Source organism: Silurus aristotelis (assembly GCF_946808225.1).
Source record: "Silurus aristotelis genome assembly, chromosome: 15".
Classification (NCBI taxonomy): domain Eukaryota; kingdom Metazoa; phylum Chordata; class Actinopteri; order Siluriformes; family Siluridae; genus Silurus; species Silurus aristotelis.
Window position 1 is genome coordinate 7,852,286 of NC_139588.1, and position 23,868 is coordinate 7,876,153.

The window sequence follows — 23,868 nt, forward strand, 5'->3', positions numbered from 1 at the left end:
TCTACTCACATCAATCACTTGCTTTAAAAATCCTGCTTTGAAATACATGACAAAAACATGTATTAATGCAAAATAAATTAACACCATAGTGGCATGTTAAGTGTATACCATTAACATAACATTTGGCAGACATCCTTATCCAGGGTGACTTAAATTTATTTCATGTATACAACTAAGTAGCTATGGGCTTAAGGGCCTTGCTCAGGGGCCCAGGAATGGTGTGGTTGGGATTTAAACCCATGACCTGAACTCAAAGTCCAATGCCTTAGCCTCTAAGCTACTTTTAAGCTAAAGAGTTTACAATATATTTATTTGGTTTTGGCTTGAAATGTACACAGAAACACTACGCAATTGTATTTGTAGTGAAACCCATTAGAAAAGTCTTATAGTTTTGGGTTTGTTTTGTGTTTGTTTTTCCAGCAGGGATCCATGCATTGCAATAGATCCATCCTTTCACATACTAAGGCATCCAGACTCCTGTTTGTTCTTAAATCTGAGAATAGGAGCTGAAGCATACCAGCACTTATTGTTTAGAAGAGTGTCGATGCTGTACCTGTGCTCTAGCGCCATCTAGTGTCAACTTCAAAATGCAACAGCTGAACACGTACACAAAAACATAAATGTTGTTTTATTTATTTTATTATCAAGCGGATGATAAATTAATGTCCTGTTTTTTTTTTGTTTTTTTAAAGAAATAACCAAATCAAACCTAGGGGCTTTAGATTGATATATTCCACAATCATACTCGTATTATTTCTAGTACGTGTTCACTTTAAGCCGAAAGGTGACGCTTGAACGGTGTGTGTGTACAAGCACAAGCACACACACACACACACACACACAAGACGGACATGATGAGACGCGTTTGCACAGTGGATCAGTCTTCTGCATCAAATTCGAACACCTTGATCTGTGCATGAAGGAGGTGAGTTGCGTCTTTCATATGTGCATATGAGCATCATCCATTACTGTTGTCTATCCGAATAGATGCATCACATCACATCACATCTAACTACCTGCACTGCATTGGAAACACATTCGCTAGTTATTCTATTGCCTAATCCTGGCTTCTTAATCCAAAACCGCGATGTAGACCCGGACTATCAGGTTTTCCCAATCCGAAACCGTGATGTTTACATGTGACTGTTACATGTCAACCAGTTTGATCTGATAAACCCTACGAGCATGAGGAGGAAAAAAAACATGGCGGCTGTATTTCCGGGTTGTGCTTATATGTACCTTTTTTGCTTTAGCTGCTCTACAATGCTCCTTAGCTAGCTCCTAGCTGTTTCATGGCTCTTTAAAGACTGAAAAAAAGTGTGCCAAAGCACAATTTTTCACATTTCCACTATATTTAGGTCAGAAATAATGATATAACATTAACATTAAACCTAAACAGCCAGATGTTACATACACATGAGGATTTGTTTATCGAACGTGTTTTTATTTACTTATTGTTCTCAAAAGAGTCAGCATATGGGTGTGTGTGTGTGTGTGTGTGTGTGTGTGTGTGTGTGTGAGAGAGAGAGAGAGAGAGAGAGAGAGAGAGAGAGAGAGAGAGAGAGAGAAAAGCGAGTTAGGAAGCTGTTGTTTTAGTGTGTGTACAAAGTTCATTCATTCATTCAGTACAATGTACCACGTATTGGTACAATAGACCCGTTTGTTTTCTCACTTAAACCTTGATATCCGAATTGTTTTACTAATTAAATAAATGAGTGCAAACAGTTTTGTTTTTTTGTCACTGGATGCTGTAGCTTGTAGCTTGTAGGTGCTATGAATGAGGGATTGTATGGAGGAGGAATGTGAGTCCTGCCTGCGTGGAAGCTCTGCAGCTCAGCCTGTTCCTGTTAGGTTCATGTCCAACACTCCTTCTTTATTTCTGAACAAAAAGGTGCTTAAAAGGAAAGGACAAGTTTTTTTTTTATCATGTGTCCTGGATTGAGGTAAAGCACCTCATTGTTTTTGTGATTAACAACAACAACAAAAAAAGTAGTCTTTTCTGGTCCACTGTATTATAACCAGCTCACAGACTCCTGTTAATGTACTGAGTGTGTGCCTCAAGTCTTCCACTTTGGCTTGAGGATTTAAACCTCGGTTTGCACTTTCCTCAAATATTATCATTGAGTTGAGATCGGCTGTCAAGTGACGTGCACATCAACGGACAATTTAGTTCCATTGGCATCCAGATTTCGGTCTGTCAATTATCTTTTTCCAAATCTCCCCCTCTGTGTGCTCTAACACTTGTTTAAAAACTGAAGGACCACGTGGGATTGCGTTTAACTCGCAGGATGGAGAGTTTTGCATTCAAGTGACAACATCAACAATGATAGAACTATAATAAATGGACCTCTGGGGTCACCCAGTTGTGATTCGGTTCACTTTTTAGTTCCTGCCTTACATCATATCATATATCATTATATTTAAATATTTATATATATATATATATATTGGGAGTGATGAGGATGGACAGGATTAGAAATGAGTTTATTAGAGGGACAGTGCATGTAGGACGTTTTGGAGACAAATTGAGGGAGGCTCGTTTGAGATGGTTTGGACATGTGCAGAGGAAGGACATGTGGTATATCAGTAGGAGAATGCTGAGGATGGAGCCACCAGGCAGGAGGAAAAGAGGAAGACCAAGGAGGAGGTTTATGGATGTGGTGAAGGAGGACATCCAGGTAGTTGGTGTGAAAGAGACAGATGTAGAGGACAGGGGTGTATGGAGATGGATGATCTGCTGTGGCGATCCCTAATGGGAGCAGCCGAAAGAAGAAGAAGAAGAAGAAGATATTGATACTTCCACCACTGTTTTGCTCATGAGGGACTAATCTATGATGCAAAAATGTATATTTTAATGTATTTAATTCTGTACAGCTGTGTTGGGACCATGTCCGTTGTTGAAAGTTGAAAGCTATACAAATTAAATTGGAACGTGAAAAATCCTTGTTCCATCAATTTGACATTAGGTGTGTTTGCATGTGCCCATGTTTATCCATTGGAATGTATTTAACCCGATTTACAGATTCTGAAAGTATTGTTTCTTGTATCTAGTCTGGGTTCATATTTCTTTACATGTAAGTTATTTATATATTCCTACAGCTACAGAGCATCTGTTGGAGTGTACAAACCAAACATAGAAAAGCAGAGACCACTGAGCATGTGCACATGGTGTGTTGAATCTGATTAGATAAGAGTTTAAGTTTACATGACATTTTATCACCTAATTTATCAGACTTTTTCAGCCATGTGAGGTTTTTTCCCAATCGTTACCACAAATCTCTAAGCATACAATTGTGCTGTAGCTCTCTGACCTGAACACGTTTGGGATAAATTTGAACGCTGAAGGCATTGTCCACAATCTTTTCTCTATATTATGGATGTAATTGTATCTATTAAAGACGGTTTCTTTTAAGCCTGGATATTGCCGATTTGTGTCGTAAACCGATTAATCACTGGTCTGTCGTCAGAGGATCTTCACTGTGAAAGCTTATCTGACATGTAAAGCAATAATACCAAAACAGCCCTCTCTACCTTTTTAGCATTTTCACACCATTAAAAATTCACAGCAGATTCAAAGCCATGCATATATGTGTGTATTTGTGTGTGGTGGCGTTCCTGTTTTCTACTAAAATGCATAGTTGCCACCTATACACCATGTCTTGGACTGACGGTGGCACGACTGTAGGGTTGCGTAAATATACAGAGGAAAAGCGCAATTGCCTTTTTTTTTTTTTTTTTTTTTTTTTTTTTTTTTTAAATCTGTCTAATTAGATTGATAAGCGTGACATGTTAATGCACTGGGAAAGTCCGAAGGCAGCAGGAGAGGTGATGACAGGAATTTGTTATTTAGCCAAGGGCATAATCCACCACCACACAACCTTTCTGTATTAATAACATTGCCATGAAATACATTTGTGGCCCAAAGTACAATGTATTTTATCATTGCAGTGTTTTATATCTTTGAAATTACAAAATAAATGTTTTTAAAATGTAATCAAAATGTAATTGGTCACTATCGTCACATGGACTTCTGAAAGCCTGTGGTTTTAGTGCCATTGTCTGATGTCTAGACCACTGTAAATCACATCTTGTTATCAAAATGTCACTTTCGCTGGGGAAGACAATATGACACATTCTGATTATCGAAAGCGTTTCTACGTAATCTATATCAGAATAGACACTTTATGGACAAAAAGAAATCTGTGCATTTTGAACAACCCAATTCCACATTCAATCCTCATTTGCTGTTATAACAACCTTCACCCCTCTGGGAACAAGTTCATTTAGCGACAAGGGTGTTAGTAAAGTCAGGTGCTGTTGTAGGGTTATGGTTAATGCTCCACATCTAAAGACTTCCTAAACAAATATGTATTTAAAAATTTAGTATGTAAAAGCATATCGACACATCCTTTATCATGATATTGATCTAGTCATATTGTCCAGCTTAAACTTCCATTTATATCTCTGAAGCAAACTCCTCAATCAGGTCACGGAAATATCAGCAGATTACATTTCAATTCCATTAAATGAGTTAAATGCTTCAGATATTATTGTTTCTAGACATGTATGTTGTAATGCCATGGTATCCAGTAATGTTTTTACCTGGATTATATTATTATATTATCAGACCTGGAAGCCTCAACCATTTGGATTAGAAACACAGACATTTAGAGAATGCTCATTTGACTTGTGATTGATTTTCATATTCCTGACTTCAGGGCTTGTGTTCTATACTTCTTGTTAAACCTGTAATCATGGAAAAGTGTTCTTTGGGTGGTGGATGATTCTCACTGTCACATCAGTGACACTGAGGTAATTGTGATGTGGTCGTGTTTGTTGTTAGTAGAATCAGGTGGGGTAGCATTGCTGGGATATTTTTGAACAATTCACTAATGCCTACGTCAACAGTTGTGCTACACTTAAAACAATACATTTCCGTACATGTAGTCTATAGATATTTACACTAAATTTTACACACATTCCAAACATTTCACTTTACTATACAGTTTCTGTGTCGGATCGTATAGAGCAGCGGTTCCCAACCACGCCACGGACCGGTTTAACGACAATATATTTCACGGCCCGGCCTTTCATGTGTAGTGGATAAATATAACAAAATAAAATGATACGACCAGCATAAAAACTGGTATTTTCTAAATATAATAATAAATGTGAATCCACTGTGTTTTGGTCATTTTGCTTGCTTGGGGGTTTGAATTTAGCGGTAATGTATTATGTGTTAGCGGCCGGAGCAGCCCCTTTAAGAAGGTAGCGGATGGAGGTAAGACATGTGACCGAGGCAAACATCATGACATACATCAAGAGTGAGTCATAGACCGATGTGCAGGAGAGAATCCGGTAATTTTCCAAAATAAAACTTCAGAATCAGATAATAAATAAAACGGAAATAATGTAAGTTATGTATTCTTTCTGTGCGGCCCGGTAACAACTGACCCACGGACTGGTGCCGGTCCGTGGGCCGGGGGTTGGGGACCACTGATTTAGAGCAGGGGTGCCCAATACATCAATCACGATCTACCGGTCGATTGCAAAGGTACTGTGTGTAGATCGCGTGACATTAAAAAAAATTCATATTTATTTATGCATTTTTATAGTAGGTACATCATTTTGACATTTTGACCATATTATAAGTAGCTTACATGCTGAAAAAGTGTGTGCACCCCTGATTTAGAGCATGTACTTTATTTTCATAAGAGGTCGATATTAATTAAATAAAAAAAAAGAGACATTTCAGCTTTTATTTGTAAGATCGTATTACATACTTATATTTACAGGCTTTGTAATGGCCACTCAAACACTTTTGCCATTTTTTTACAACTTAGGAGGATCACTGTCCTGCTGAAAGACCCGGTTGTGACCGAATTTTTTACGCTTTGGTGTAAAGATTTGAAGATTTTCTTAATAATCCTGCTTTCTTCCTGATTTTGTCATTCTCTATTCCAAAAGCTTATCCAGCAAAACGATGGTTCCACTAATCTATAATGGTTATAGATTAATGGAATAATGGTTGCTACTAATCAGAAGCCTTCGAAAGTCATTATTGATTGATTTTGTGGAGTATTTCGGTTTGTCTGAACATAGTCAGTGTGGTGTAAATGAACTTTCCACCCACTGGAATTCTGATCTAGTAAATGAAAGCTGGAATCTGATGTGAACAAAGTAGATTGTTCTGATTGACTTGTCAAATGTGTTATGTGTACCTGAGTTTGAATATCTTGAACTTGGGTGAAGGTAAATTTGTTGCTTCAGTTCCAGGTGATAAGTTTGAGTTATAAAAGGTTTTGAGTGTTAATATAATGTCGATTTATATGTTTTACCTGTAGCTTGATTAACCGCAATAGTGGTTGTGTTGGAAAGTGGTGTGAATGACAAAGCGGAGACAATAAATTAATTTTAATTGTTCTACTTTATATTAAACATTTTACAGAATAAATGAAAAATATATAATTGTGAAATAATTTTGTGTCAAATTTGGATAAAAAAAAAAAAAAGGTTTTAAGAAAATTTGGCTTAATTTTGTTAAAAATATTTTATTTATTAATAATGAAATTGTTTATAAACAAATTTTTTTTCTGAAATGCATTCTTCTGTAATAAAAATCTAATAACTATATATTAAAAATGGAAATTTTTGCTGGAGTCAATGTTTTCCTACATTTTCACCTACTATTTATGTCACTTTTATGGCCTCGAACTGTATGTTTTTGTTCGCCTGGTGTGATAAGGAAGTTCCCAGACACACCATCACATAGATAATGCGGGGAAAAAAAACTTTTCATTTACTTGTTTGTGCGGTTGTGATTAAAGTTAGTCTCTTCATTGGAACAGGAACAGTAAGTGCAGTTTGCACAAAACAGTATGTTGTGTCATTATATTGACTATGTTCACACTCCACCTAACGTCTTGTATATATCAGATACATTATGTTTTAACACGGACACATTGCCCTTATGCAAATATTTTATATCTGGATATGATATGAGTTTCAGGATTCAGATATAAGCTGTATGCTGCTGCAAGGTGTAAATATTAGATGCTTGTTTTTCATTTCCTCTTTATTGAGTGGCTATAGTGTGAAGAATGTTCTGCAGAAAAACTACTGAAATCACTTTAAATTCAGCCTTACAAAGGCAGACAGCATTATGATTCACAAACCACATTTATTCCTTTGGTGTCCATTTCACCTGGTTTAAATTCAGCAGTCTAAATTAGTCATCAAATCCTAAAATGAAAGATGTAATCTAGATGTTGACCAATTAATCGTTTTTGCCGATTACCGATTGATTGGTGGAACAAAAATCACTTGCCGATAGTTTTTCCGGCTTTCCGGTCCACTGTCATCACGGGAGCGGCCTCTAGAGGCGAATCACTGACACCACAGGCTACACAGAGAGACCATGCTTAGCTATAGGCATCGTAGCTATATGACCTCAAATTTGATCACAACTGTGATTTAGCCTGAATTTTTTTTACAATATTGAAAAAAAAAACTTTGTTGTATTTCTTCTGGTGTTATTGACATCGGACCTTTGCGGGTTTTTTTTTTTTTTTTGCCTTCTCAGTAAAATCAATGCTTATGTTTTGTGTTTTAACGCATTAAAATAGTCATAATTTGCATACTACTGAATGTAGGACCTTTTCCTGGCCCTCAATTCACAATCTGAAGAAAACAAATGTTCTAAAACAGGCATACATTTTCTTCTTACCAAATAAAGTATGCAGCAAAAATCTGTGTCTGAAGTGAATTCTGTACATGTAGTGTCTTTTTTTTGTGTTGTATGAATTAATTGTCATTATCAGAATGAAAACAGTAGAATCGCTTATCTCTGTCCTGTTCTCTTCCCACTTAGCCCCTGGTTCTCCTCTGCGAGTGTTTTCTCTGGTGGTGCACAGTAGTTGAGGCTCTGCCATGCCCAGGGCGTGACCCATCGTGTTACCTTCTCCTCCTTCATCATGAAGCTGAAGCAGCGTGTAGTGGTGCTGTGCGGTGTGCTGCTGTTGCTAGGCCTGGCCAAGCTCTTCCTGCTGGATGGAGGCGAAGGCTCAGCTGCCAGCCGCCGTGACCTGCGTGCCTTCCGCAAGATGGAGGCCAGCCTAGCTCTGGCCAAGAATGCCCGTCTTACACACACGTTGCAGTCACCGTGGGAGGTGGCGGCACAGTGGGTGGGGCCACGTGAGGTTTACCCAGATGAGACCCCTGAGCTGGCTGCTGTGCTCAGTGCCTTGACCAGCGCCCGAATCCAGAGAGCCGACGTCGGCTATAAAGGCACCCAGCTTAAAGCACTTCTGGTGCTCGATGGAGGACAGAAGGTGGTGTTCAAGCCCAAGAGGTGAGATGATGGAAGATGAGAGAGATGTGTAATGCTAAACAAACGAGGGAGCATGTTATTTTCGAACATTGCAAAAACAGTCTTGTTTTAATGCATTACTGAAAGGCAGTGAAGTATTTACTATAAGTGTATGTGTTTAGAAGTGGGCACTTTATAAGAAACACTATATTGGATCAATGCTCCTGTTCTTAAAACAGTCTCAGTTCATGGTGGAATCGATTCCACAATCTCCCACATTCCCTTTGATATTCTATCCCATGCTGACAGTCAAAAGTTGTGCCAATTTCTTTTAACTAAATTATACTTACTAGACAAGTAGAGGTCGACAGATAGGTTGCATCGTATAACCAATTAATCAACTGATAGATTTTTATAATGGATACTGGATAAAGGAATAAAATACTGGATATTTACATTTAAATAAAATTTAAATGTGCTACATTGAATAAATATGAATATTAATTATATTAATAAATATTGACATACAAGACATGCATTTGAAACAAAAGTAACACACCAAATATATAAAACAGTTACACAAAATGAATAAAAAGACACTTCAAATAGCAACAACATTTTAAGTATGACATAGTCCATTTCTAGTTCTTGTTCTATTTAAATATTCAAAGTTAAGAAATCTCAAATTATAATAGAGAAAGCAGAGCTGTTGCACTTGGTGTTCAGTGAGTAGTCTCTTCTTGGCATCATAAAGCATGCCCAAAAAAAGGCCCTCTAGACACCACGCTCGTACCCTATTATGACCGCATACTTTCTCAGTCACACCAGCAGCAGGTGCAACCCGGAAAAACTATTGGTTGACCTCTAAAAAGAAGCATGATTGGATTGTTCCTGGAGTGACGGTACAGTGGCAGGTCACAAACAATGAGGCATCAGTTGATAATTAAACTATAAATACAAGGTGCGATTGCAGTGTTGCACAGTAACATTGCAGTGCTTTAATTATAGCTGTACTTTAATGCAGATGTCTCTCTTTCACAGGTACAACAGAGATTATGTGGTTGAAGGAGAGCCCTATGCAGGCTACGATAGGCATAATGCAGAGGTCGCTGCTTTTCACCTGGATAGGTAAAACCTCCACATATTCTAAGGAAGTACCCAGTGCACGGCACTAATTTAAGATGCATTATAACATTTATACAGGAAGATATAGATTTTGCACCAGTTTCTCCCAGATGGACCTATGGACAGTCTCTTTCTCCTCTACAGGATCCTGGGCTTTCGGAGAGCACCTCTAGTGGTGGGGAGATTTGTGAACCTCCGCACAGAGATCAAGCCCGTTGCAACGGAGCAGCTGCTGAGCACGTTTCTCATGCACGGTACGTCTATCTCCTCTCTGTCGGTCATTTGAGAAAGTGTATATTACATTATGTATTTCTTATCAAAATGTAGCCGGCATTAGAATTATAATGAGGCATTAGAATTACTAATGTGGCGTGTGGGATATGGTGTGTGATCTAACAAATATTTCTGCAGGGTATCTGTACTAGTCAGGATCCTCAGGGAGCAAACATGTCGAGTTGAATCACATAAAAAAAAAAATCTATACTGAGGCAGAGAAAATGTGCAGAACACGAGGGTACACATAGAGCATATGTTCTAAATTATAAATGCACATATTGAATATATGTAGCTGAAGTCTCAGACACACTGTAGAAAGGAAACACAATGGAAACAATAGTGTTTTGGAATCAAACCTTTTATCGGAATGCTAGAGATGGCCGTAAACGACTTGGAAAAGACACTTTGCCTGGTTGAACGGGTGAGCACATTCCACTTTCTTATTCTTCGACGTCAGTAGGCAGTTATACTTCGCACAACCAGAGGGCAGTGTTGCCTGTTCCAAATCAGAGTCCTGGAGGGGAACAGCCGAAAGTTTTTTCTAACAGAGGTTGCCGTGACAAAATACTGTATTTGATAAAGTTGCTACCGATATATTTATTTATTTTACTCACTGAAATTTGTTTGACATTTTTTCACGCTCAGCTCTGGTTCCTCCATGGATTTTTCACTTCTTGGACGAGTCGTATTAGTGTTAAGGGCGTTTCATTTGTTGTGTCCCGCAGAACTGTCTTGCTTTGCATTTGGATTAAAGCACAGCCCTAATAAATACACTTCTTACTCTATTACAACCTTTTGTGAAAACTTTGAAACCCACCTTCACACACACTATACATAGTGTATGTGTTTTCCCTGTGAAGCTTGTGTGAACCATGCTTTACCCATAAACCCCTTTTTTCTTATTTTAGATATCTGTATGTGTATGTATGTATTTATTTATTTATTTGTTCAGATGTATGTGTATGATGCAACCCAGAGGTGCAGGTTGAGGTCATGGTTGTTCCGCTGGGTTTTTTCAAGGGGTTTCTTGTGGGCTTCTACACACTGGATCTAAGCAGCAGCTGTGCAATCAGCTGCCTGCAGTTATACCCCAGGCAAACCACAGGGCCTCAGAGTGCATTCATCACCAAGTAGTCTGTCAGTCCCAGGCATCCTTGTCTTCAATTCTGCACTTTTCACCCTGTCTATTGCAATTCTTTGCCTTTTCTAAGAACCTTATTTCAGGAGCATGTAGTCCTTTGAATGCTCTCTGCTGCTAGTCAGAGAGACTTAAAGTACAATGCACAAATCTTTCCCCTAACCCTTAATTCAGGGGAACAGTCATGAAAAACCACGGAATTTTAAAATAGCAATATTCCAGGCATGGAAAATGGGAATTTCTTTCATCTCACATGACGTTCTCTGCATGGGGTAACGGCAACTCACAGTTGCAGCCTTTACTTATGTAGTAAACTCGCGCAGTGGGTTAGTGGGGAAAATGCCGATCTAATACCGTTTGGCTTCATGATGAAAAGGATCGAATTGAGAGAGTTAAAGCCCGGGGACAGCAAAATATACACTGTGTCGTGTCGACGAAGCGCTAGATGAGGTTCAATGGTTGGTAAAGGTGGCTTAAGGTTACAAGTCTTGTGAAGACACAAGCCAGCATGTTTCATGCTATGTTCAAAGACAGCAAGATAGCATCGCATGAACGCGAGTGCTGATGTTTCTCTACTTTTCGGACTGGCTCCTTATTTTAAGAAACTGTCTTTAGCAGCCGTATCGAAACAAAAAGTCTATGTTCTGTTACTTAATGAAAGCCTGAATCACCATTGACAGTCTAAACAGTTGGAACATGCATGTCAGGATATGGGACGGTGCGAGGGAGTTTATAGGCCATTTATTGCTGAGGAAATGACTAACTTGCTTTCAGAGATCGGAATCGAGTATCTTGTCTAAACGTGAATCAGAAAGTATTAAAAATGCTCAGGAAGCAATTGAAGAATGACGCGGGTCTCCAATTAACATCAGTTAGTTTGGGTTGCACATACTGCACAATGCGTTCAGAGATGGTGTCAATCCACCGGAAGTTGAACACGACCCTCTTGCTTGTTCCGCTGTTCCACGATTGCCCTGCCTGTCAAGAAGATTTTATAACAGCAACCGGTTGTAACACACTCCTGCTTAAGTATATTTGAGCATGGATTTTTCTTCTTGTATGCATAGACGTTTCATAAAACATTTAGGCCATGAAAATTTACCTCAAAATCATGGAACTGTATTGGTAAAAATTTTTACAAACTCTGTTAAACGATTTCATCCCCTTTTTTTTGGTGCTACACCCATAATCCGAGAATAACTGTTTTCTGACTGAACCTGTTTGCAGAAAAGAAAAAACAGAATAAAGATATATATATATAGATGCCAGATATCTCAATAATTCAAGTTCATGTATTTTTAATCACTGCAGTAAATTTCAGCTGACTTAAATGGAGTTTTTGAAGCACTATGTATGGATTTATGATGTGTTTTACTGAATAGACCTTAATCAAGATTTTAAAATAACTTTTCTTTATAGAATTAAAAAGGTTTAATTTTTTTTAAAACCAGCACTGTATATAGAGGTGTATTAAATAGTATGTCGGTGAGAGAGATCAGGAAAAAATGTACTTTGAGAACGACATTACTTTCCTCGTTACTGTGAAGGAATCGCTGCCTTCCTGTGACTAATTGTACAGCTAACAAAGGAATATTAGATTTATAAAACTTTTAGCAAACTGCAAGACATTTGTATAGTTTTTTCTTTTTATCCATCTTTTTTCAGAAAGACTGGCTGGGATAATTGGTGAGAAAAGGAGAAAGACGTGCCTCATAATTGCATGATGTGCTCTATTTTTAGACCAGACAAACAGCAAAAAAAATTCCTTTCTCTAAATTGTGCAATCGTGTTAAATGTAGGGAACATGCATCAAGTTTAGTATTATGCAGTGTCTTCTTTTTTTTTTTTGGCTTCTCCCATTAGGGGTCGCCACAGCAGATCATGCTCTTTCCTCTACATTTGCCTTTTTCAAACGAACTACCTGCATGTCTTCCTTCACCGAATCCATACACCTCCTCCTTGGCTTTCCTCTTTTCCTCTTTCTTGGCGGCTCCATCCTCAGCATTCTCCTACTGATATACCCCATGTCCCTCTTCTGCACATGTCCAAACCATCTCAATTGGGCCTCTCTCACCTTGTCTCCAAAACATCCTACTTGTGTGGTCCCTTTAATAAAATTGTTTTTAATCTTGTCTGTCGCTCCCAATGAAAATCTCAGCATCTTCAGGGTTGCTACCTCCAGCTCCACCTCCTGTCTTTTACTCAATGCCACTCTTTCTAAACCAAACAACATCGCAGGTCTCACCACAATCCTATAAACTTTTCCTTTCACTCTTGCAGATACCCTTCTATCACAAATCACTCCTGTCACTCTACTTCACCCACTCCACCCTGCCTACACTCTTTTCTTTGCTTCTCTAACACACTCTCCATAACTTTGCACTGTTGACCCCTGGTTCCTGAACTCCTTCACCTTCTCCACCTCTTCTTACTGCAACCACACCACTCTACTGCCCTCCCTCTCATTTACACACATGTACTCTGTCTTACTCCTACTGACTTTCATTCCCCTTCTCTCCAGCGCGTACCTCCAGCTCTCCAGGCTCCTCTCAACCTGCTTTCAACTATCGCCACAAATCACAATACCATCCGCAGACATCATAGTCCATGGAGACTCCTGTCTGACCTCGTCCGTCAACCTGTCCATCACCACTGCAAACAGGAAAGGGCTCAGAGCCGATCCTTGATGCAATCCAACCTCTACCTTGAACCAGTCTGCTGTTCCTACTGCACACTTCACTGCTGTCACACTGTCCTCATACATGTCCTGCACCACCCTCACATACTTCTCTGACACACCTGACTTCCTCATACAATACCACAACTCCTCTCTCGGTACCCTGTTGTACACTTTCTTTAAATCCACAAATACACAATGCAACTCCTTCTGTCCTTCTCTATACTTCCCCATCAACATTCTCAAAGCAAATAATGTGTCTGTGGTGCTCTTCCTTGGCATGAAACCATACTGTTGCTCACAGATGGTCACCTCTTCTCTCAGCCTGGCTTCCACTACTCTTTTCCATAATTTCATGGTGTAACTGATCAACTTTATTCACCTGTCATTACTGCAGGTCTACACATCTCCTTTATTGTTAAAAACTGGTATCAGCACACTCTTTCTCCATTTCTTAGGCATCCTCTCACCTTCCAAAATCTTGTTAAAAACTCCACTGCCATCTCTCCTAAATATCTCAATGCTTTTACCGGTATCTCATCTGGTCCTACCGACTTTCCACTTTTCATTCTCTTAATCACTGCTCTCACTTCCTCTTTACTAATCCTATCCACTTCCTGTTTCACCATCTCCACATTCGTGGCATTTAGCCACATCCACATCTTCCAACCTTCTCTCTCTCTCTTTCATTTTCCTCATTCATCAGCTTCTCAAAATACTTCCTCCACCTTCTCAACACACTCTACTCATTATTCAGTATTATGAAGTGTCTAGACAAGGATTAATATTATTATATTAGTATTTTAAACTTTCCCTCAGTGTAGTACTTCATTGTGGCAAGGGGTTAAAATCATGAATGCATTCATTTATTTACATTTAACAAATGTTTTGACCTGGTTACTTTGGCAGCTGAAGCAGAGTCTGAACTGAGAACAGTGCCAATGCACCAGTCCATGTACAGACAGACCCACAGCTACAGGAAACTTAGCATAATCTTCCCAATAATCATGTTTTGGTATGTGAAAGATAACTGGATAAATCTCATAGAGAACATGCAAAACTAAGGATTGAACTGTGGTCCCTAAAGCTAAGTAAACAAGCAAAGCTAGATGGATAGATACATTAGATGGACAGAAGTATTGGAACATCTGAATTTTTCAGCCGTAAATGCGCAAAAGCCAGTTCCACTGAGATATGGTCTACATGGATTGGAGTGGAAGATCTTGAGTGACCTGCTATAAAGATCTGACCTCAACTCTATAAAACACCATTGGGATGAATTGGAACGCTGACTGCACCCCAGGCTTCCTTACCTCATCTACATCACTAGACTTTACAAACACCCTTGTGAGTGAATGAGCACAAATCTCCACAAGCACACTCCAGAATCTAGTAGAACATCTTCCCAAAAGAGTGGAGGTTATTATCAAATTGAATGGAAAATAATGGGATGTTAAAAAAAAAAAAAAAAAAAAGCTGTTTTCTAACTAATTTTAGTTTGCATTGTCTGTAGTCAAAGTATTCCCTAAACAAGAGAGCAGGACATAACAAACCCATTTTTCCAAATTGCATAACTGTGTTTGATGTTGGCACATGAAATGAAGCGATGACATGGCCAATGGAAACGTGTGAAATAAACAAATTTACAGTTGCCGAGCATGTCTAGGCATTGCACACATAACTCTTATTAGTGCCGTCTACGTACTTTGACAGAGTCAGGCCACACCAGGCATTGCACCAGACATTACAGAAAAGGAAACGCAACAACGAGCAGCTTCTGAGACAAAGACAATGGAATTGGAATTTCCAGTTCGAAACTTTAGTCTTGAAACGTTCTCAGGAAAACGTAGTTGATTTGTAAACAAGTCAGTTATCGCTAAGTGTTTACACCCTGCCTGTATTAACCATCAACAGGTTCATATATCAGTGCAGTAAAAGTACAAATCCCCTGCTTAAATATTACCCCAGTTCCATTTGTAAAAAAAGTATCATACGCAATAACAGGAAACTGCCTTACATAGGTTGCATTGTTTCCTCAGAACATGGGATTTTTTTTCATAAGTGCCAGATTGGGGCATGTTGTGACATGTTGTGACATGTTGTAATTGTTATATATTTTAAACAAAAGTCTTTTTTGATATTAATTTTGTCTACTGTTTAATAATTTTTTGTTGGTTTCATTGCTTTACTTTAATATTGTGGTATGCAAAGTGGCATATAGCGTAACACATGTATTATTAATGAATTTATTTATTTTCTTTTTATTAAATTATTTTCAAAAATGACCCAATCCTATGAAATGTTCTTGAAAGTTCCGCATTACTGCACGTTTTGTTTTGTTGACTGAACAAGATGAAGAAACACAACTTTAAAATGATATAACATTATCAAAATAAAAAAAGGTTGCCTTGTTTGCAGTGTCAATAAATACATTATTTATTTATGCACATCGTATATTTTAGCATGGTCAACATTTGCCTTCTGAAAGTTGTGTCCACAGCAAATAAGCAAAACTACTAAACACCTTGACTGGTGAAGACATGTAATGAAAAAAATATATATTATTTTAAATTTGATGGCAAATTCTTAGAATGATCGTTTTTTTTTTTTGTATTTTTAAAGTTTTTTTTTTTTTTTAGTTCTTTAAAAATTATTTTGGATTAGGTCAAGGGTGATCAATCTTTGCAATACCAAAAATTCAAAGACACTATTGCTGAGAGATATAGTCAGAAACTTTGCTCCAAAGACATGACCGATTCAAGATTCATACAGTCTGTTAAACCCATACATTGAAATTCTTACTTGTGAATCTTCCAAGCAATCTATGACGATTCATACGGCAAAGAAACCACACAATACATGAATTGCAAATGTACTGTTTCACATTTGAATGCAATTTAGTCATTTAATGCAATGTATTCTTTTAAAGTACCAAGGAACACGTTGTTGCCGATATACGATTCAGATAGAGCGATTATTGTAATTCGCTCTATTATGGAGCAAATCAATCTCTAATCGGACGTCTTTAAACAGTACAGAACGCTGCAGCCAGACTTTTAAGAGGAAAACAAAAGTTTGATCATATTAATCCGATTTTAACTTCTTTGCATTGGCTACCTGTAAAATTGCGTATAGAATTTAAAATTCTAGTTTTTGTTTTTAAAGCACTACATGGTTTAGCGCCTATATATCTTTCTGAGATTTTATACCATCATAACCCCTCTAGGAACCTCAGATCAGGCACTCTCGGAATGCTCTTTATTCGTAGAACGAGATTAAAGCATCGTGGAGACCGAGCTTTTGCAATAGTAGGCCCTAAACTTTGGAATAACCTTCCAGCATCGATCCGGTCGGCATCATCACTCTCTTCTTTCAATTCAAATCTTAAAACACATCTTCTAAGCTCTTAATCTATTCATTTATTGCTTTCTTTGTAATGTATACCTGTACCTGTTCATTCTAATTTGTACAGCACTTTGGTCAACCCTGGGTTGTTTTTAAATGTGCTTTTATAAATAAATGAATGAATGAATGAATGAATGAATGAATTTCTTTTTGCCCAATTCTGTATCCCCCCCCCCTTCATCTCAATGAAGTAATCTAATAGTAAATGTTATTCCCATTTTCTCTCTAAATGTTATTCCTATTCTCTCTCTAAATGTTAATGTTAAATGAAAATGTTTCCTCCTGGTCAGAGTGCGCACACACACACACACTCCACACCTAAGCAATCCAATTACCAAGCTTGCACTATCAAATGGTTAATGTATAGAAGCAGTAGCATTTAAACACTAGGTTTTTTCTCCCCTCTTTATTTGTTTTATTAAGAGAATAGTTGTGTGTGAAAATCACAGTGTGAAAGTGTGCCAAAATCACATATCACAATCCTTCAGGCAGAATGATTTACACTTGGGATGTATTTGGAAGAATCACCCTAAAACTACTGAACAAAAAAAACAAAAAAAAAATCACTTTTACTTATAATCCTCTGCTTTTCGATGCAAACTTCCAAACAATTATTGTTAGTTGATTGTAACTTGCGTGTCTTTAATAAACATTAATAATCTTAAACAATACATTGTTTGATGGTAACATTTGGACCAAAGGAATGTAATTATTTTATAATTGCAGTGATTAATGATCACTTTTCCTTGTGTATGCATGTAGGGAATAATACCTGTTTCTTTGGGAAGTGTTACTACTGCCGGGAGAGTGAACCTGCATGTGCTGAGGGCGACATCATGGAGGGGTCAGTGACGCTCTGGCTTCCTGATGTCTGGCCATTGCAGAAACACAGACATCCCTGGGGACGCACATACAGAGAGGGCAAACTCGCCAGGTACACACACACACACACACACACACACACACACACACACACACACACACACACACACACACAAAAGAACATATGTGACTATTCTAGATAATAAACGTGTCAATTCTGGAAATGTAATAAATGAGCATTTAGTGTTGAGGATGAGGTTCCCTTTTGAGTCTGGTTCCTCATGGCATCTCAGGAAGTTTTTTCTTTGCCACAGTCAACATCATTAAGAATAAACATACAATTATAAGGAACAAACTTATACGTTCTTATATACAACTTTATAACTGCTTTATCTGTGCAAAGCTGCTTTGATACAATGTCCATTGTTAAAAGCGCTACATAAATATCGATTTGAAGTTATGCCTGTCTTACTGTACATGTAGGATCAATTTTATGGTTGTATCAAGGGACGAACTGTAATCAGATAAAATCGAACAAAGATCATTTATAATAATGAAAATGAAAAAAAAAAAAAAAGCAGAAGTCAACACTAAGGAAATACCAGACACGAAAAAGGATCAGACTTAAACCTTTAAATAGAATAGAATAGCCTTCATTGTCACATATACATTAGAGCACAGTGAAATTTGTTCTTCGCATATACCAGCTTGCTTGGAAACTCGGGTCAGAGACACAGGAAGTTATAAATAGATCAACGTGACAATTTACAGAGGGGTTCTGGGAAGTCAGAAGGCGCTCAGCAGGAAGCTCAAAAAAGACCTTTAAATTTCTTCTCCTTACTTTTTCACTTTTCGATGACCTCATACTCAACGCACTCACATACATGTGCTACTCAGCCACTTCCTCTTTTGCTGCTTTTGTCTCTTTTTCCGTGGTGGTGTTTACTTAAAGACAACAAAAAACTGGTGCTCAAACCCACTCCCAGCTTTTTCAACACTATATATGTATCCAGCACTATATATGGTTTCGGAAACCCGCAACTATCTCTCTCTCTCTCTCTCTCTCTCTCTCTCTCTCTCTCTCTCTCTCTCTCTCTCTCTCTCTCTCTCTTTTATATTTATATATATATATATATATATATTGAATGTACATATAATGTGTGTGTATATGTATGTATGTATATATATATACAGTGGGTACGGAAAGTATTCAGACCCCCTTAAATTTTTCACTCTTTTTTATTTTGCAGCCATTTGCTAAAATCATTTAAGTTCATTTCTTTTCCTCATGAATGTACACATAGCACCCTATATTGACAGAAAAACACAGAATTTTTGACACTGTTGCAGATTTATTAAAAAAGAAAAACTGAAATATCACATGGTCCTAAGTATTCAGACCCTTTGCTCAGTATTTAGTAGAAGCCCCCTTTTGATCTAATACAGACAGGAGTCTTTTTGGGAAAGATGCAACAAGTTTTTCACACCTGGATTCAGGGATCCTCTGCCATTCCTCCTTGCAGGTCCTCTCCAGTTCTGTCAGGTTGGATGGTAAACGTTGGTGGACAGCTATTTTTAGGTCTCTCCAGAGATGCTCAATTGGTTTTAAGTCATTGCTCTGGCTGGGCCATTCAAGAACAGTCACAGAGTTGTTGTGAAGCCACTACATCGTTATTTTAGCTGTGTGCTTAGGGTCATTGTCTTGTTGGAAGGTAAACCTTCAGCCCAGTCTGAGGTCCAAAGCACTCTGGAGAAGGTTTTCGTCCAGGATATCCCTGTGCTTGGCCGCATTCATCTTTCCCTTGATTGCAATCAGTCGTCCTGTCCCTGCAGCTGAAAAACACCCCCACAGCATGATGCTGCCACCACCATGCTTCATTGTTGAGACTGCACTGGACAGGTGATGAGCAGTGCCTGGTTTTCTCCACACATACCGCTTAGAATTAAGGCCAAAAAGTTCTATCTTGGTCTCATCAGACCAGAGAATCTTATTTCTCACCATCTTGGAGAACTCCATGCGGGTTTTCATGTGTCCTGCACTGAGGAGAGGCTTCCGTCGGGCCACTCTGCTATAAAGCCCCACTGGTGAAGGGCTGCAGTGATGGTTGACTTTCTACAACTTTCTCCCATCTCCCGACTGCATCTCTGGAGCTCAGCCACAGTGATCTTTGGGTTCTTCTTTACCTCTCTCACCAAGGCTCTTCTCCCCCGATAGCTCAGTATGGCCGGTCGGCCAGCTCTAGGAATGGTTCTGGTCGTCCCAAACGTCTTCCATTTGAGGATTATGGAGGCCACTGTGCTCTTAGGAACCTTAAGTGCAGCAAAAAATTTTTTGGAACCTTGGCCAGATCTGTGCCTTGCCACAATTCTGTCTCTGAGCTCTTCAGGCAGTTCCTTTGACCTTAATGATTCTCATTTGCTCTGACATGCATTGTGATCTGGAAGGTCTTATATAGACAGGTGTGTGGCTTTCCTAATCAAGTCCAATCAGTATAATCAAACATTTCTGGACTCAAATGAAGGTGTAGAACCATCTCAAGGATGATCAGAAGAAATGGAGAGCACCTGAGTTAAATATATGAGTGTCACAGCAAAGGGTCTGAATACTTAGGACCATGTGATATTTCAGTTTTTCTTTTTGAATAAATCTGCAACAATGTCAACAATTCTGTGTTTTTCTGTCAGTATGGGGAGCTGTGTGTACATTCATGAGGAAGAAGAATGAACTTAAATGATTTTAGCAAATGGCTGCAATATAACAAAAAGTGAAAAATTTAAGGGGGTCTGAATACTTTCCGTACCCACTGTATATGTGTGTGTGTGTGTTATGTTTGTGTGTGTATGATCTGTTTTTTATCTCATATATTTAGTTTTTCGGATTTGATATAGGTGGGAGTATGATGAGAGTTACTGTGAAGCAGTAAAGAAGATGCCTCCGTACGATGCGGGTCCGCGCCTCTTGGACGTGATCGACACGTCGATTTTCGATTACCTGATCGGCAATGCAGATCGGCATCACTACGAGAGTTTCCAAGACGACGGTGGAGCCAGCATGCTCATTCTACTGGACAATGCGAAAAGGTGATGAGAAAAGGACAGAATTCAAATGATAATGTGTAAATACAGTAGATGTCGTGCTGGAAATAAACATGTGTGCTTGGTTTGCAGTTTCGGGAACCCAGCTTTAGATGAAAGAAGCATTCTGGCTCCTCTCTATCAGTGCTGCATGTGAGTGTATATACCTTTTTATACTTATTGGTATTAAAAAGCTGTAAATACCTAAACTATTCGTTATAAATGAAAGTGTCTGCCTTGGGCATGGACTGTTGAGAATTTTTTTCCCCCACATATTTCATTAAACCTAAAGCATTTTAACCATCCTATAATATCAAGAGTGCATTGTATGGGACAGGCTTTTAATTCTGTTGTAATGTGCTGAATCAACACTATTACTCTGGTTTAGTGGTGTGCACAGGAGTGTTTCTGAATTTCCTCATTTATTCTCAAAAAAAGTCTCACTTAGAGTTATGGAATTCATTTTCCATTTCCCAAGATATTAGACTTTTTTTTAGATCTTGTATATTGAATTATTATTACGCACGCCTGCTCACGTTCGCTTCAGTTAGATGGAAGCAAAAATATCAGACACAATCAAATAGCAATTGATTGTACTCTTACACAGGCAGCTTTTCTGTTCCCAATTCTGACTGAATCCTAAACAAAATGAATATCGACTGTAACACAAAATAACCGTCATTCCTGTTCGTTTGCATGCGTTTGCTCTCGATCGCCACGTGGACCCTGCAATTTCTAGAGAATTTTTCAGAAGGAAATAAACCAATTGATTGGTCTGATCGTTTTCTCCCCGTTTTTTTTTTTTTACTGTAAATGAAGAACTTTGTGGTCAGTCGAGGTGCCGTTAAAGCGGTGGTTTAATGAGGTTGCTGGGCTTTTGATAATGACTCAGATTATTAGGCTTCCAAGAAGCATAAGAGTGAGTCGCAGCAAACAGGACATCAGAGTTGCCTATGTTTCTGGCATCCTTTTGAAAAAGGTTTAACAATCATTTTATGACTGGACCTATTTGTTTCTGCCCACTCTTCTGGTTTCTGTGTGTGTGTGTGTGTGTTGTGTGTGTGTGTGTGTGTGTGTGCGCGCGCGCTCTCTCTGGCATTTCTCTATACGGTCTGTGTGTATGTGTGCTAGAAAAAGAGCAGGAAAACAAAGAGTGAGTAGAACTGATTGCTAAAAATACTGGACTGCTCAGCAGGATTTATTTTTCTTCCAATTCCGGCATGCACACATTTTTATTTCCTATAAATTAATGAATGTCAACCTGTACTGGTGCAAATTGCAAGTGCTGCATCTGCTTTCCTCTCGCAATTACTTTCAATCTGGTTTCTTGCTCTCACTTTCTCTTGCTCCTACTCACCGCGTTTCTGTTTCTTGCTCACGCTCTCAATTTCTCTGTCCTTCTCTCAGGGTACGCGTGTCCACTTGGAACAGATTAAACCTGCTGAAGGGCGGGGCTCTGAGTTCAGCGATGCGTCAGGCCACGGCCCACGACCCTGCCCACCCAGTTCTGACTGAGGCTCACCTTGCTGCACTCGACCGGCGTCTCAGCGGCATCCTAGCCAACATACGCCAGTGCATAGAGATGCAGGGAGCAGAGAGCACACTTATCGAAGACCGCATGAACCTGCCTCACCCCTAAACGCGAGACAGAGCGTATGAGAGAGGGGGGTAGGGGGTAGCATTTTCAAATGAATTGAATGCTGCCTGTCAGTGCAGACTCATGCCTTCAGAGGCTCACTTCCTGCATTGCAAGAAGACCTTAAAACTGTGGGAAGTTACCTCAACCCAAGCAGGAAGTCGTCTCATAACGCAGTAACGTTGGTGCAGACCCTTGTTTTTCCACAAACCAAAAATGTTATTTTTCTCAAATTTACACACACACACACCTTTCTGAACTTTTTCCTGTCCAAATTCTTCACAACATGGATCCACACAGTACCAATGTGTTCACCTATTTTCTTGCAATGTTCTTACTTGACCTAATATATATTTTTTTTCTATGATTTTCTCGCTCTCGCTGGTTCCAATTTTAACAAGCGTCCTGAAATGGTGACATCGCCTGGTCCTGTAAGGGCTCAGGGACATTCCAGAGCAGCTGTGGGGGCGTTCTCAGGCCCGGGCTGCCCCATACTGTATATCAAGGGGAGCACCAGTAAAATTCTGCCACTGACATTATAAATCAAAGCATTAACAGACTGTCGGCGGATAGCCTACAAATAAAAAAAACACAAAAAAACCAGATTGTACATAGGCAACTATTTAATGACGATATTGAAACATGAATGGTTTTAATGATTAAAAAAAATATATAACGTTGAAAGTGTACGATGCAGGCTTGCCTGCTTTTAAAATGTGCAGTATGATTTCTGGATTTAAACGGGTAGTGGGTAGAAGAAGCTGCTACTGAAGCTCAGAAAGAAGACCTGGGAGAATGATAGCATAGAAAGGTATGGGGGGGGTGGCTACAGGTTTGCATCGCAGAAAAATAGTAGACATAGCAAATCATTTAAAAGTCCAGTTGCATCTAATTAAACAAGGGAATCTGACGACACTACTGTTTGTTCGGACTGAAAAGGCTTTGGCTCGATCGGACATTTCTTGGTAAGATTGAGGGTCCTTGCTGTGTGAAGATCTTTTGAACATTAAAAATAAAATATGAAAATTCACTGTTTTCCCTCATTTACAAGACATTTGTCTACCTCAGGGTTATCATAAACTATCAGTTCCATAACCGTTTAATATTTGGTGAAGGTCTTACAAGATGGTAGACGCAGGTCTAAATTTTGTATGTATTTATTAAATGAGCGCATGATTGTGCTATTCATCTGTCCTGCCTATGTGCAATGATGAGCAACTAACTTGTGGTACTACCTGTTTTCAGTTATGGTTGCTGACCTCGTTAAGGCACTTTCACTCAAATTACTGGAAACTTATGTCATGTTTTTATTATAGTCATGACTGAGACTGAAACTTGTGAAGGTTATTTGTTTGGTCTCTATAAATATTTCTTATCTGATTATAGGATTTATTCAAACTACCATT

The 23,868-nt window shown here is 38.8% G+C and overlaps 1 protein-coding gene across 1 annotated transcript; it reads left to right on the forward strand.

The window, feature by feature from the left end:
* The first annotated feature begins 766 nt into the window (after positions 1 to 766).
* On the forward strand, positions 767 to 23,492 carry fam20b (FAM20B glycosaminoglycan xylosylkinase). Its single transcript, XM_083563349.1, has 8 exons — positions 767 to 925; positions 7,871 to 8,350; positions 9,350 to 9,436; positions 9,578 to 9,687; positions 17,692 to 17,863; positions 20,641 to 20,832; positions 20,920 to 20,979; positions 22,234 to 23,492. Exons 2-8 carry the CDS (start codon positions 7,974 to 7,976, stop codon positions 22,463 to 22,465), a joined length of 1,230 nt encoding a protein of 409 aa, XP_083419475.1. The 5' UTR covers positions 767 to 925; positions 7,871 to 7,973; the 3' UTR covers positions 22,466 to 23,492.
* Positions 23,493 to 23,868: the final 376 nt, after the last annotated feature.